General features: G+C 40.2%; 1 protein-coding gene across 41 annotated transcripts in view; it reads right to left on the bottom strand.

Annotated features, from left to right (window-relative positions):
• Nucleotides 1–13,679, bottom strand: part of CCDC14 (coiled-coil domain containing 14) — a 48,744-nt gene extending 35,065 nt beyond the window's left edge. For 13 of the 41 annotated variants that reach the window (XR_014824650.1, XR_014824646.1, XR_002337868.2 and 10 more), the window contains exons 1-6: nucleotides 13,347–13,679; nucleotides 13,054–13,110; nucleotides 5,404–5,459; nucleotides 5,019–5,091; nucleotides 4,454–4,523; nucleotides 4,236–4,361 (exon numbers count right to left, since the gene is read on the bottom strand). Coding sequence is in view for 6 of the 41 variants with exons in the window: in XM_021070220.2 (XP_020925879.2) it covers nucleotides 4,236–4,361; nucleotides 4,454–4,523; nucleotides 5,019–5,091; nucleotides 5,404–5,459; nucleotides 13,054–13,110; nucleotides 13,347–13,520 (556 nt within the window). In the remaining 35 variants the exon portion in view is untranslated. Of the gene's footprint in view, nucleotides 1–4,235; nucleotides 4,362–4,453; nucleotides 4,524–5,018; nucleotides 5,092–5,403; nucleotides 5,460–12,456; nucleotides 12,513–12,747; nucleotides 12,844–13,053; nucleotides 13,111–13,346 lie in introns of all 41 variants that reach the window. The other 28 variants (XR_014824655.1, XR_014824652.1, XR_002337869.2 and 25 more) reach the window with 12 other exon arrangements.
• Between the last annotated feature and the right edge of the window lie 634 nt (nucleotides 13,680–14,313).

Below are 14,313 nucleotides of genomic sequence, written 5' to 3'. Positions count from 1 at the left end.
TCCTATTTATGCTTATCTCACTTGTACAGAGATGGAAAAGAAAACAATTGCTAAGCACGGTTTTGTGTATTTTGAGCACTATGATAACAGAACAAAAAACCTAATACTGTTTTAACAGCTGCCAATCACAAAAAAAGGAAAAAAAAAGATCAACTAAATATAGTGCCAGAGTTTGCTCAACTAAAAAAGACAGTAACTTAACCAAATGGAAAGAGGCTTCTGCTTCTGATGGGTCAACCTCAGGAATGAATAAATCAATGAGAACTAATTTCAAATACAAGGTGATTGTCCTATGGGAAGCAGGTCATTCTTTCTAAAGATGAAAGTGTAGAGGAAAGGACAATAAGAATTTTGTATCCTGATCACAGGCCAGAACTGCTGATCAGATTCTAATCCAAATAAAAATTTAATAGGGAGGCTAGATGCCAGATCTTTCTCATTTGCTCCTCCAAACTTATGCTCAATCTGTCTCCATCCTGATCTACTCTCTCTGGGATGCTGATGTATATGGATTAGATTGTTAACAGACATTCCTTCATCGGTCTCTTCTGCCTCTACACGTGTTGCTGAGTCAACTGAGGAAGTAAGGACTTGACCTAAGCCCTTTACCAAGGCCATTTCTCAGGGTTATGTTTGTAGTGAGCAACCTTGAGGGATAAGGAAATGTTTCTCCTTGAGACAAGTATAGGCTTGCTTACTCTCATTAACAAAGCAATGGAGTCCCCAAGCTCAGTGACCCTCAGCTGAAACTTAAACCTGCAGCATGTGCAGCATCTGCCTAGGTTCCATCCCATTATTTCAATGGGAACTGGCAGCAAGGAAGAACCAACACAAATACACAAACATGCTGATGTATATACTGCTTGTTATGCTATGCGTAATAAAGTCCTTTGTCTCTGACCCAAGAATCTTGTGTCTAGCAACATGCAATGATGGGTGAAGCTAGAAATTATCATGCTAAGTGAAGTCAGCCATACAATGAGACACCAACATCAAATGCTTTCACTGACATGTGAAATCTGAAAAAAGGACAGAATGAACTTCTTTGCAGAACAGATACTGACTCACAGATTTTGGAAAACTTATGGTCTCCAAAGGAGACAGTTTGGGGGGTGGGGGAATGAGCTGGGGTTGTGGGATGGAAATCCTATAAAATTGGATTGTGATGATCATTGTACAACTACAAATGTAATAAATTCATTGAGTAATAAAAAAAAAAAAAAGGAAAAAAAAAAAAACATGCAATGACACAGTAAGGTCAACTGACTAGCTTGTAAGAATGACAACCAAATCCCAGATATGTTATACATCAAGAGGCTTCCAATTGGGTCTGACCCAATGGGAGTCTTGGCATTATCAAGGAAAGGAAGAGGCATGAATTCAGAGTATTTAGTTCCAACTCCCTCTCTATGGGACCCCTGTGGGCTGGCTTTATCCCATGAAGCTCACTGCTCTTCTCAAGGCAGACTAATCTACACAGCAGTACCTCTGAGTCCCAGTAACCTCTTCCTCACCTTATCCCTTAAGGTCTAGTGATAATAACAGCTCTGCTGTCGCTGCTGGCACCAAGCTAGCACAATCACCTGTGGTTTTCCTATACCCCAGTCACACCTTTGTAATGTGTTTCCTTGCAAATAAACCTCAAATTATCCTAATTTGAGTGCTGCAATCCTATTTTCTGTTGGAACTCTGATAACAGTTAAGCTGGGATTCAACAAGGTGCTACTATGCCATCACTGTCAGTCATGTACATTTCAAATGAGAGTGAGGAATAGGCAATTGGTGCTACCACTCCTTTATTAGCCCCAATAAATACGCCTCTACTTCAAGAACTAGACCAGGGGTTGGCACACGTTTTCTTATCAGACCAGAGAATCAACACTTTACCCTTAGCAGGCCAGATGGTCTCTGTCAAAACTACTAAACTCTGCAACAGCAGCACAAAAGCAGCCACAGAAAATACATAAATGAATTCACAGGGCCATGCTCTGATAAAATTTTATTTACAAAATAGATAACTAAAGATTATTTATAAGACAAAATTGGCTGCAGTATGCTGATCCCTGGTTAAGACAAATGTTGTCCAATAGAAATATAATGTAAAGTGTATACATAATTTAAAATTTTTCAGTGGCTATATTAAAAAAGTAAAAAATAGGTAATATTAATCCTCATGTTTTATTCAAATCAATATAGCCAAAATAGTCACATTTCAACATGCAATTAGCATTAAACATTGATACATATATATACCTTTTTTTTTTTTGTCTTTTGTATTTTTAGGGCCACACCCACGGCATATGGAGTTCCCAAGCTAGGGGTTGAATTGGAACTATAACCGCCGGCCTACACCACAGCCACAGCAACATGGGATCTGAGCCGCGTTTCAACCTACACCACAGCTCACAGCAACGCCAGATGCTTAACCCACTGAGCGATGCCAGGGATCGAACCCTTGTCCTCATGGACACTAGTTGGGTTTGTTCACCACTGAGCCACAACAGAACTCCTAAACACTGAGATATTTTATTTTTTGTATTAAATCTTCATACTTTGTATTTTACTACAAAGCATATCTCCATCTAGATGGTAAATTTTCACCAGAAATCCTCAATGTGTATTTAGATTTAATAAAACTTAGAGTTAAAAAATAGATTTACTTACCTAAGTTATTCTAAACATACTTTAAAGTTTTCTAATAACTAGATCACATATCAAATTTATTCAAACTTAAATTTAAATTAATTAAAGTAAAGTAACATTTATAATTCAGCTCCTGGGAGTGCTCAGTGGCCACGTGAGGCTAGAGACTGCCATCTTGAGCAGACAATACAGGCTAAATGAGTGGCCTCCAAGATGAGTCAATTATTTCCTATACTTCATCTCCCTATCTCAGGACCATTGCAACATCAGCCTCTAGTCCTTTGAATGCTCTACCCTTATTTTCTCAGTCTCTTTGACCAGATCCAGGGTTGGTTAAGCTGAATCTAAGCATTAACTGTTGTGCTCAAGTTTTTTGGCTCACCTAAACTATGGAACTAGCTGTTTCCATTCTCAACCATCTGAATTCCAAGCATGGACTTTTCCATCTCCATTTTGGGCTATCTTGTTCTCTAGGCCTCCAGGGAACAACATAATCAAAACTTGCTTATTCTAAACTGCTTTTGTGGAGCTCTTGTTGTGGCTGATTGTGTTACGAACCTGACCAGTACCCCTGAGGATGTAGGTTTGATCCTTGGCCTTGCTTAGTGGGTTAAGGATCTGGCATTGCCACAAGCTGCAGCATAGGTCACAACGTGGCTCAGATCCCTTGTTGCTGTGGCTGTGGTGTGTAGGCCGGTAACTGCAGCTCTGATTCGACCCTTAGCCTAGGAACTTCCACATGCTGCGGATATGGCCCTGGAAAGCAAAACAAACACACAAACTGCTTACTGAATTATTACACTCAATTAAGTCAGTAAGTTAACTGTGAGGGTGTAAAACATCCTTGGCTACATTCACTGTCAATTAGTGGCAGGCCTTCTTTCCTTACCTATCTATCCAACGTGGAATTTTATCTTCCTATTTACATCTTCTAACTGTGCAGCTTAAAAAGTTGAGCTACAGAACTTACCTAGAATATACGTATATAAAAAAATAAACAAAATAAAATATATGTACATAAAATACTTTAAAACCGTATGTACACACACAAAACCTAACCAATTTGTGAATATCAACAGAAACAAGGGGCAAGGAGATAACCACATACCTCCCAAATGTCATTCTGTTTTTGAATCATCTCTCCTACAAAACCTAGCTACTTTTTTTTTCTACTTTCCTCTTGGGAAAATGATAGTTAAAAAAAAGCAACTTCTCAACAATTAGAAACCGAATAAAGACAAAAAAAGCCTGAACACACACACCTGAATAACACAATTAAGTATTGCATTTAAATAAATAAGATGGAGTCCCGACGTGGCGCATCAGAAACAAATCTTACCAGGAACCATGAGGTTGCGGGTTTGATCCCTGGCCTTGCTCTATGGGTTAAGGATTTGGCGTTGCCGTAAGCTGTGCTGTAGGTCGCAGACAAGGCTGGCTCAGATCCAGTGTTGCTGTGGCTGTGGCATAGACCAGCGGCTACAGCTCCAATTTGACCCCTAGCCTGGGAACCTCCATACGCTGTGGGGGCAGCCCTAAAAAAAACCACAAAAGACAAAAATAAATAAATAAATACGAGAAAAAATACTTACAAATTTCTTTCCGGACTACTGAAGGAACAGTGTGTTGTTTTTCATGTCCTTTCTTTTTAGATCCACATCTTTTGCTTTCTAAAGGTCTGGGGTTATATCTATTTTCTGAATATGCTATTTCTGAACCTATTAATAATTAAAACAAAAATTCATTAGCCCTAATAGAACTATGTAATTGAGAAAAAGTGATCAGCAAAGAAGCATTTAAAAAGTAAAACCTGAATCTTCATTTCTCAAAATGTCCCGTAGCAAAGAAGCACAACCATCAAGCCCCTGTACTGTTTCACTCTGTAAGGAGAAAGTCATTTAGAAATTTGTACATAAAATTTTAACACAGGAAAAAAAAAAAATCTGTAATTTAAAAATCCCCTTATTTAGAAGCAATTTATTATTGGTAGAAACGTTTTAAAGCAAAAAGCCTTCATTCTTTTTTTGGTTTTTTTTTTTTGGCATATAGAAGTTCCCAGGCTAGAGGTCAGATCTGTGCTGCAACTGCCAGCCACAGCCACAGTCACAGCAACACAGGATCCAAGCCACATCTGTGTGACCTACACCACAGCTCATGGCAATGCTGGATCTTTAACCCACTGAGAGAGACCCCGGATTGAACCCACATCCTCATGGATACTAGCTGGATTGTTACTGCTAAGCCACAATGGAAACTCCATGAAGCCTTCATTCTCCCTTAGGGCAATTAATACTTCACCATTGAATTCCTCCTTCTTAGCTTTCACCTGAAAACTAATTAAAGTAGTATATGTTGTATCTACTATTTAATCTTACCTGACTTTCTGAATCAGAATGAGTGGGATAGCCAGAATCTGCATTAAGACGGGATATCTTTCTTAAATGAGTCCTAAAATACAAGTTTGTTAGTATTTTTACAAATAATACAAAAAGTTTTTTTCCCCAAAATGTATTATAGTCATTTTTCTTTCCAGGAAAGGCTGGATAAGAAAGCTTGTCCAACCCTGGAAATGATGGATCTATGCAGGACTTCATTAAACACTAAAATGATCAATATGGGAAGATAAAAATGCTTCCTCCCCGGAGTGGTGAAATAGAGAACCTATCTAGTTTTCAGGGGTAGGCAAAATTTAGGCCAGCCCAAAGATCTGAAAATACTTTTTCAGAGTTCCTGAAGTTGTAAACTTCTTTAGGTACTCACCCTTTCTTTCTGTTTGTTAACTTAGCAGGTCCAGTGTGCTTTCCTGAAGATAATACCTATGAAAATAATGCATTATGTTGTAGTAGATAAACAAATATTTTATTATATTCTCAGTACACTGTTTTGACAAAACCCAAAAGTTTGTTTCGTTTCCTTTTTTTGTGATAAAACATACATAAAACCTACCAATTTAGTCATTTTAAAGTGTACAGGAGTTCCCGTCGTGGCGCAGTGGTTAACGAATCCGACTAGGAACCATGAGGTTGCGGGTTTGATCCCTGGCCTTGCTCATTGGGTTCAGGATCCGGCGTTGCCGTGAGCTGTGGTGTAGGTTGCAGATGCGGCTCGGATCCCGCGTTGCTGTGGCCCTGGCATAGGCCAGTGGCTACAGTTCCGATTTGACCCCTAGCCTGGGAACCTCCATATGCCGCGGGAGCGGCCCAAAGAAATAGCAAAAAGACAAAAAAAAAAAAAAAAAAAAAAGTGTACAGTTCTGTGGCATTAACTACACACATTATTTTGCAACTATCACTACCATCCGTCTTCAGAACTCTTCCATCTTCCCAAACTGAAATTCTGTACCCATTCATCATTAACCTCTCGTCCGCTAAGCCCTGGCAGCACCCTTTTACTTTGTGTTTCTATCAATCTGACTGCTCTGGGAAGCTTATATAAGTGGAATCATACAGTATTTGTCCCTTTTTATTTTGCTTAGCATAACAATATCAAGGTTCATCCATGTTGAAGTATGTGCAAAATTTCTTGTTAAAGCTGAATAATATTTCATTTTATGTATCATATTAATTTTTAATAAACCCCACAAATATAATTGAACTTTTATAAATAAATAATTTGTTCTTTACAAAATGTTGAGCAAGCAACACATACAATTTGTTCCTTAAGTCTACCTAAGCAGAAGGTGAAGCTAAGATATTTTAACTGGGAGTACCTACTACAGTAAGTGTGGACTATATTCATTCCCTCAATATGTTCTACATTCCCCATCTTTTTTTTTTTTTTTTTGCTTTTGAGGGCCACACCACAGCATATGGAGGTTCCTAGGCTAGGGGTCGAATTGGAGCTACAGCTGCCGGCCTACGCCACAGCAGATCCAAGTCAGGACTGTGACCTACACCACAACTCAAGGCAACGCTGGATCCTTAACTCAGAACAAGGCCAGGGATTGAACCTGCAACCTCATGGTTCCTAGTTGGATTTGTTTCCACTGCGCCACGACGGGAACGCCCCCATTCTTCTTAACATATAAGTTAATTCAAGATACAGGGCAGAGTTTAAAACTCTGATTCTATTTATCCACATCCTTTTGAATGCCTAACAAGACTAGCACGTGAAAACTCTACCATTTCTCTTTGCCTACATCTCATTCTTTTTTTTCTTTTTTTAAATTTTTTGTCTTTTTGCCTTTTCTTGGGCCGCACCTGCGGCATATGGAGGTTCCCAGGCTAGGGGTCTAATCAGAGCTATAGCCGCCGGCCTACACCACAGCCACAGCAACGCGGGATCCGAGCCAAGTCTGCAAACTACACCACAGCTCACGGCAACACCGGATCCTGAACCCAATGAGCAAGGCCAGGGATCAAACCCGCAACCTCATGGTTCCTAGTCGGATTCGTTAACCACTGCGCCACGAGGGGAACTCCTCAATCTTTCTTTTTAAATGCATATGTTTTCTAATATTGAATTTTAAAAGTAACTTAAGTGGGCTTCTTTTATGTAAAATAAAAAAAAATATGTATTTGCTTATACATGTACCAATATATTGAGAGTTATATAAGAAACAGTTAATTGTAGTTACCTGTATAGAGAGAAAAAGAATCTGGAGGACAGAGCAAGGGATACTTTCCACGGTATACCTTTTTATATCTTAATAACTATTTATTTATTTATTTATTTATTTTTTAGTGTGGCCATACCCATATTATGGGTAGTTCCCAGGCCAGGGACTAACCCATGCCATAGCTGCAGCAACACCAGGTCTTTTAATCCTATGCACTGGGCCAAGGATCGAACCCATACTTCCATGACCCTAGTCACTGCAGTTGGATTTTTAACCCACTGTGCCACAGTGGGAACACCCTATTTTAACAATTTTATATCAGATAAATATAATCTCTATTCAAAATATAATATTTAAAAGACATTAAATTTCCTACTCATTCCCTCATCTTATCCTCCAGGTGCAGGCACTGTTGGCAGTTACATTTATGATTTTTCAAGGCCGTACCTGTGGCATGTAGAAGTTTCCAGGCTAGGGGTCAAATCAGAGCTGCAGCTGCTGGCCTATGCCACAGCCACAGCAACGTGGGATCTAAGCTGCATCTGCGACCTACACCACAGCTCACAGCAACATCAGATCCTTAACCTACTGAGTGAGGCCAGGGATCAATCCTGCATCCTCATGAATACTGGTATGAGCCACAACCGCTTAGCATAATTTCATACTAAGATAGCTGTGAGCAGCTAGCTACTATTCAAACTTTCTGGAGTTATATAATATTCTATTATTTGCTTGAATATGTACTCCCTCCTTTTAAGAACGCTACTGAGAACATACTTTGTAAATTGGGTTGATACAGTTCACGTCTCCTAAAGATAACTTGGAATATGATGGAGTCATGAAGCCAGCAGTGAGAACCAATGTTGGAGGACATAAGATCCCATGTAACATAGATCCACCGGTCTCTGCATGGGCCCCTCGGTGTCCTTCCCTTCACAATATCTGTGTGAATGTCCTGGGCAGGACCATAATCAAAAGCCAAACTACTATACTGCTAAGTCTAACTACCATAATAATTATCTTTCAAAATTAAGAAAGTATACTAAGATAAATGTATGGCAAATGGCCTGTGTAAGATTGTATATAGTATTTCTCAAAAACAAATAAACAAACAAAAAACAAACAAAAACACATAAGGTTATATTACAGAAAATCAGGCAAAAAATAACAGTCAGGATAAAAGCACGCTGCAACAGTATCATACTGGCACATTTCCTTCAAATTTGTTTTTGCATTCTTCTTTTTATGGCCATACCCTCGGCATATGGAAATACCTAGGCTAGGGTTGGAATTGGAGCTGCAGCTGCCAGCCTACACACCACAGCCATAGCAAGTCCAGATCCAAGCGACATCTGCAACCTACACTGCAGCTTGCAGCAATACTGTATCCTTAACCCACTGAGCAAGGCCAGGAGATTGAACCCACATCTTCATGGATACTAGTCGGTTTCTTAATCCCCTGAGTCACAATGCGAACTCCTATACTGTTTTGAAATAATAGCACAAAAGAAATGTATACACATCATCACAGCTCCCCAGCTCTTGACATTTTACTACATCTGCCATGTCCTCTTTCAAAAAAATGCACAGTATTACTTTTTGTCTGAATCATTTCAAAGTTGCAGACATGATACCCTTTATATTTAAATATTTACTCCTAAATATTTCCTAAGAACAATGTCACTCATATAACCCAAGTGTAATGATCAAAATCAGGAAATTAACAGTGAAATCATACTATAATCTAATCTACAGATCTTACTCAGTTTGCCAATTATCCCAATACTCTCCTTTATAAAAAAAAAAAAAAAAAAAAAAAAACAAACACATCTGGCCCACGTTCAATCCAGGATCATATATGTTGCATCTTAAATTGTGATTATGTCCTTAGTCTCCTTTAATCTGTACAGTTCCCCAGGTTATCATCCGTCATCTTTTACAGCCTTGACATATTCAAAGAATATGAGCAGTTACCTCAGTACAATGTCCCTCTGGACGTTTAGACTCATCTGCTTCCTCATGATTAGTTTCAGGTTGTGTTTTTTGGCAGGAATACCACAAAAGGGATATTGTATCCTTCTCAATACAATAGGAACAGGCATATATGATGTCAGTTTGTCCCATTATTGGCGATGTACACTTTAATTATTTAAGATGGTGCCTGCCAGATTTTTCACTACAAGGTTACTATTTTTACTGCTGCAAATATTAAGCATTTTGTGGGGAGATACTTTGAGATTATGCAAACATCCCATCCATCAAACTTTTATCTAGTAGTTTTAGCATCCACTGAGGATCTTTCCTTAATCATTTGTCAAGTGGTTATTTATACTAACTTCTATCATTCCTTTCACATTTATTAGTTGGCATTCCACTTTAGTGAAGTACTTCACTTGTTAGTATGAACTCATTGACTCCTATGTTATTTAGTGATGCGTTATTATTACTTATATTGATGCCCAAATTGTCCCAGATGCTGTCAGTAGGAGTCTCTTCAAACTGGCTTCTGTATCATTTTAGTATGTCATTATTTTTAAGCTACTCTTCGCTGCCTAGTTTTCAGGTGTACAACACAATATTAACTAGAGTATGGTGCTGTATAGCAGATGTCTAGAACTTATTCACCTTGCATAACTAAAATGTATATTTATTTCTATTCCCTCCTCCCTCCAGTCCCTGGCAACTACCATTCTCCTCTCTATGAGTCCTACTATTTTAGATACTTTATATAAGTGAAATGATGCAATATTTGTCCTGTGACTGGCTTATTTCATTAGCATAATACCCTTAACGTTCATTCATGTTGCAGATGACAGGATTTCCTTCGTTTTTAAGACTGAAAACTATTCCACTGCTTTGTATCCATTAACCCATCAATGGACATTTAGGTTATTATCACATCTCTGCTATTGTGAATAATGTAATAAAAATGAAGTGCAAATATCTCTTCAAGATCTTGTTTTTCATTCTTTTGGATAAATATCCAAAGTTGGACTTCTGGATCATATGACAGTTCTATTTTTAATTTTTGAGGAAACTTCATATGGTTTTTCACAGCAGCTGCATCACTCTTTAACATTCCCATCAACGGTGTACAAGGGTTCAAATTTCTCCACATCCTCACCAACACTTATTTTCTGGATTGGGGTTTTTTGTTGTTGTTGTTCTGCTTTTTTTGATAACAGCCATCCTAACAGGTATGAGGGTAGGATTGTGGTTTTGATCTGCATTTCCCTAAAGATAGTGATGTTAAGCATCTTTTCATATGTGTTGGTCATTGGCATGTCTTCTTTGGAGATATATCTATTCAAGTCCTTTGCCCATTTTCCAATCAAGTTATTTGGGTTTTGTTATGGAGTTGTAGGTGAGACTTATTAATATATTTTGGTTATGAACCCTTTATCAGATATATGGCTTACAAATATTTTTTTCCATTCCATAAGCTGCTTTTTCACTCTGCTAACTGTTTCCTTTGCTGTGCAGGAGCTTTGTATTTTGATGTATCCAGGTTCATCTTATAATTTCTCTGCCTCAGTCCTGGAATTAGCCATTTTTCCAAGAAGTCATGGTTCCTCTTAGTGAACACCAGTATTTAAAAACCAAGATACAGGCACCAGATGTGCTCTGCTACTGGGGCTTCATATGAATTATTTATTTAGTCATCATGACTAGACAGTTGCAATTTTGAATCTTGTGTTTTTCAAACTTTTTAAATGGTTGTATAGCATTTTCTTAAGTGGAAGTAATATATCCTTGGTTTACTTCATATTTTTCACAATTAAAAAACAAACCTGAAATGAACCTTTTCATATACTGAAAATAGCCTTTCATATTCAGGACTAAAAGTTTAATTATTTGGTAAAAGGTTATTAGTCATCTAAAGGCCATAGATACACACTGCAAAACTGCTTTCCAAAAGAAGAGCCCCAAAAGGCAATGCATCAGAGAATCAGTTTTTTAATCTCATATTTACTTACACTAGATATTATTATTAAACTTTTTACTCACTGATTGAGAAAAATGTAAGTATTTCTTAGGAGTCATATCTCCTACCAACAAGTGTGAGATAAGGTTACCTTAATGGAATAATTTAGAGGGTACTAAAGCCTTTCATTACCACTTAATCCACATCCTGTGATTGTTATTACTTCTGTGAGGCAGAAGCCTAAATTTCAGAAACAGTAGCTTGTTCAGTCGTGCATTTAATGAAATACAGACTAAGGTATAAAAGAATGGGCTCTGGTACCAGATATGTGAATCTGAATTCTGTTTCCTCTGCTAATCAGTTGTCTTAACTACAGGGAAGTTATCTGAACTCCATCCCTCAATTATCTCATGTATAAAATGAGGGTAATAGTATCTACTTCCTAATGCTCTGTGAAGATTACATGAACAGTTACATGTGATATGTAAAAGCACTTAAAGTAGTACCTGTCACATAAGCGGGATGTAAATGGTAGCTGCTATTATTATCATTAAGACAGTAATAAACTAAGTGTTTTCAAGGGGACTAAATTATGTTATTTTATGTCAAGTGTGAAACAGATGTTTTACCAGGTTCTTTCCTTTAATCTCCTCAATTCTCTGTGGCAGAATTTTATACCCATTTTACAGATAAGGAAAAGGAGTCTCAGAGAAGTACAAAGTACTTTGCTTACTATCACTGTGATAACACTGGCAGAATTGGAATATGGATCTGCAGGTGACTGTGACTACAAAAAAACATATCCGGAGTTCCCGTCGTGGTGCAGTGGTTAACGAATCCGACTAGGAACCATGAGGTTGCGGGTTCGGTCCCTGCCCTTGCTCAGTGGGTTAACGATCCCACGTTGCCGTGAGCTGTGGTGTAGGTTGCAGACGCGGCTCGGATCCTGCGTTGCTGTGGCTCTGGTGTAGGCCGGAGGCTACAGCTCCGATTGGACCCCTAGCCTGGGAACTCCACATGCGGCGGGAGCGGCCCAAGAAATAGCAACAACAACAACAACAACAAAAGACAAAAGACAAAAAAAAAAAAAAAGGAAAAAAAAAAAACAAAAACATATCCTTCCCCCTTCCTGACTGCACATACTCTGAGTTCATTCAATACAAAAAGATAAGGGTGGGGCTGGTGTGAAAATACTCATGAAGAAAGTCTTCAGCCAGGTCTTGAAAAAAAGTCTAAGGGTGGCTGTGGTGTGGACATATGTAAGGAGGAATAAGATCACTCCAAGTAGAAGGGCTATGTGAGGAGTAGCTGATTCTTATTGATCGATTACCTGAAAATACAGTGTTAAGCTGTTCAGCAGTGCAGAAGAATAGCAATGTCTCTAGCCTGAAAAGTGATTTGATAAAGGTTAGTAAGGACACAAAAGGAGCGCAAAAGGGCACCCAAACAATGGAAATGGGAGAGTGCTAGACAAGACTTCAAGAAGTGATCCTTGATCTGAGGGACAGGAAATGGGAAATGGAGGTATCAGGGCATTCTAGGCTGAACAAAGCACAAAAGTATGGAAGCCTGAGAGAACAGGAGCATCCAAGGCACCGTAGAACACAAAGGTGAAGAGTACCGTACGTAACGCGAATGAGGGTAGTGGCTGGTAAGGAATGCTCAAGCCACATCAAAAAATGGCTGTGTTGACAGGCAAAAGAATTGAGATTTCATCCTGAAAAAAAGAAAAGAGAAGTGTTCCTGAGAGGAGAAATGATGAGAGTCATGGCTTTGAAAGGGAAAAGGCCTAATACAGGGACACAATTGGAAGAATTTTTTTTTTCTGTCAGTAAAACACTAGCTGACCGAAGATCAGCTAACGGAGGCACTTGGAAGAGCCGAGAACCTGGAGTTGATGCAACGAGGCTTGGAGCGGTTAACTCACCCGACCCAGCGGCGGAGGTTGGACTCGAACCCCGGGCCCCACACCAAAGGCAGCGCTCTGGAGGACCACAACGATTAAAACAGAAAATAGGTCTGTGGACTGAGCGTTCGGACGTTAAGATCAGGTGCCACCACCTCCGACCCCCGTCTCGTCTCCTCGCCCAGCATTTTTTACGCGGGAGCATTGCCTTTGTTTTTATTTTTTCAAGTGGGGTTTTGCACTGCTCCCGGCCCGAGAACTCCCTCAGTCCCTCTCCGCCCCCAGAGTGGACGCCTCAGGTCCGCAGACCTCACCTGGCCCGGCCGAGATCCCGACCTAACCATCTCTCGCAGCTTCAGAAAAGTCCAGATGGAGCGAAGCAAATAGGCACGGTGAAAAGAATTAACCGCCGCGGACTCCCAGCGGCCCTCGGCCCGCCCCCCGAACTTCCGCTTCCGGGAAGGAGCCCGCGGAACGCCGCGCTTCATCGTCTCGGGAGCGCAGCCAAGGCTTCTCCCCTAACTTCAGCCCAGCTCTCTGGGCTTGCGCAATAGACCCCTGCCAGCCCAGGCTCGTCACACTCGGGCTGAGGGTGCGAGAAGCTCACAGAACGCGGGCGAGCGCGGCGGGACCGGGGGAGGGAAGGGAAGGGCAGGGCGGGGGGGCGGGAGGGGACGGAGCTGGGCGGGGCGGGGAGCTGGAGCGGTGGGTGGAGCCGGGTTCCAGGCCACCTGGGAGGAGTTCTCCGTCCTGCAGCGGGAGCTTCTGGTGGAGAACCCTGCCTCAGCAGCGGGAAGTGGTGGCGGGGACCCGCCAGGACCTGAGAAAGGGACTGGGGTAGAGGGTGGTTAGGTTTCAGATGGAATTGCACTGACCGTGGGATTTGATTCTGTATTTTTAGTTCGTGTTTTTGTATGCCATTGTGAATGTTTTTGTTCTTGATGGTCAATAAAAATCAACCCTCAGTTTCCTTATCATTGCGTAATTCTGACGGCCATTTCACATCTTTCATTATGTGACTCTTGATTTCAGAACAGTGCTTATTAGTTGGGATTTTGGTTTTACTTCCAAGCATACCTCTTCAGTGGAGGTAATTACTGTTAATAAAGAATAACACAGTATTCTTACCACAGTGTTTGTACTGCACAAATTTTAATGTCTTTTTAAGGCACTGAGGTTTTGCTTTGTTTTGTTTAGGGCAACACCTGCGGCATATGGACGTTCCCAGGCCAGGGATCCAAAGGGATCTACAACTGCCAGCCACAGCCATAGCCACCGCAA

The sequence above is a fragment of the Sus scrofa genome, chromosome 13 (genome assembly GCF_054392235.1).
Source record: "Sus scrofa isolate SSC_HxYL_T2T_F1_AM1 chromosome 13, Sscrofa_HxYL_maternal_Yorkshire_Landrace_v2.0, whole genome shotgun sequence".
NCBI classification, from domain to species: Eukaryota; Metazoa; Chordata; class Mammalia; order Artiodactyla; family Suidae; genus Sus; species Sus scrofa.
Note: the sequence above shows the minus strand (reverse complement) of the source record. Positions and strands in the feature narration are given on the sequence as shown.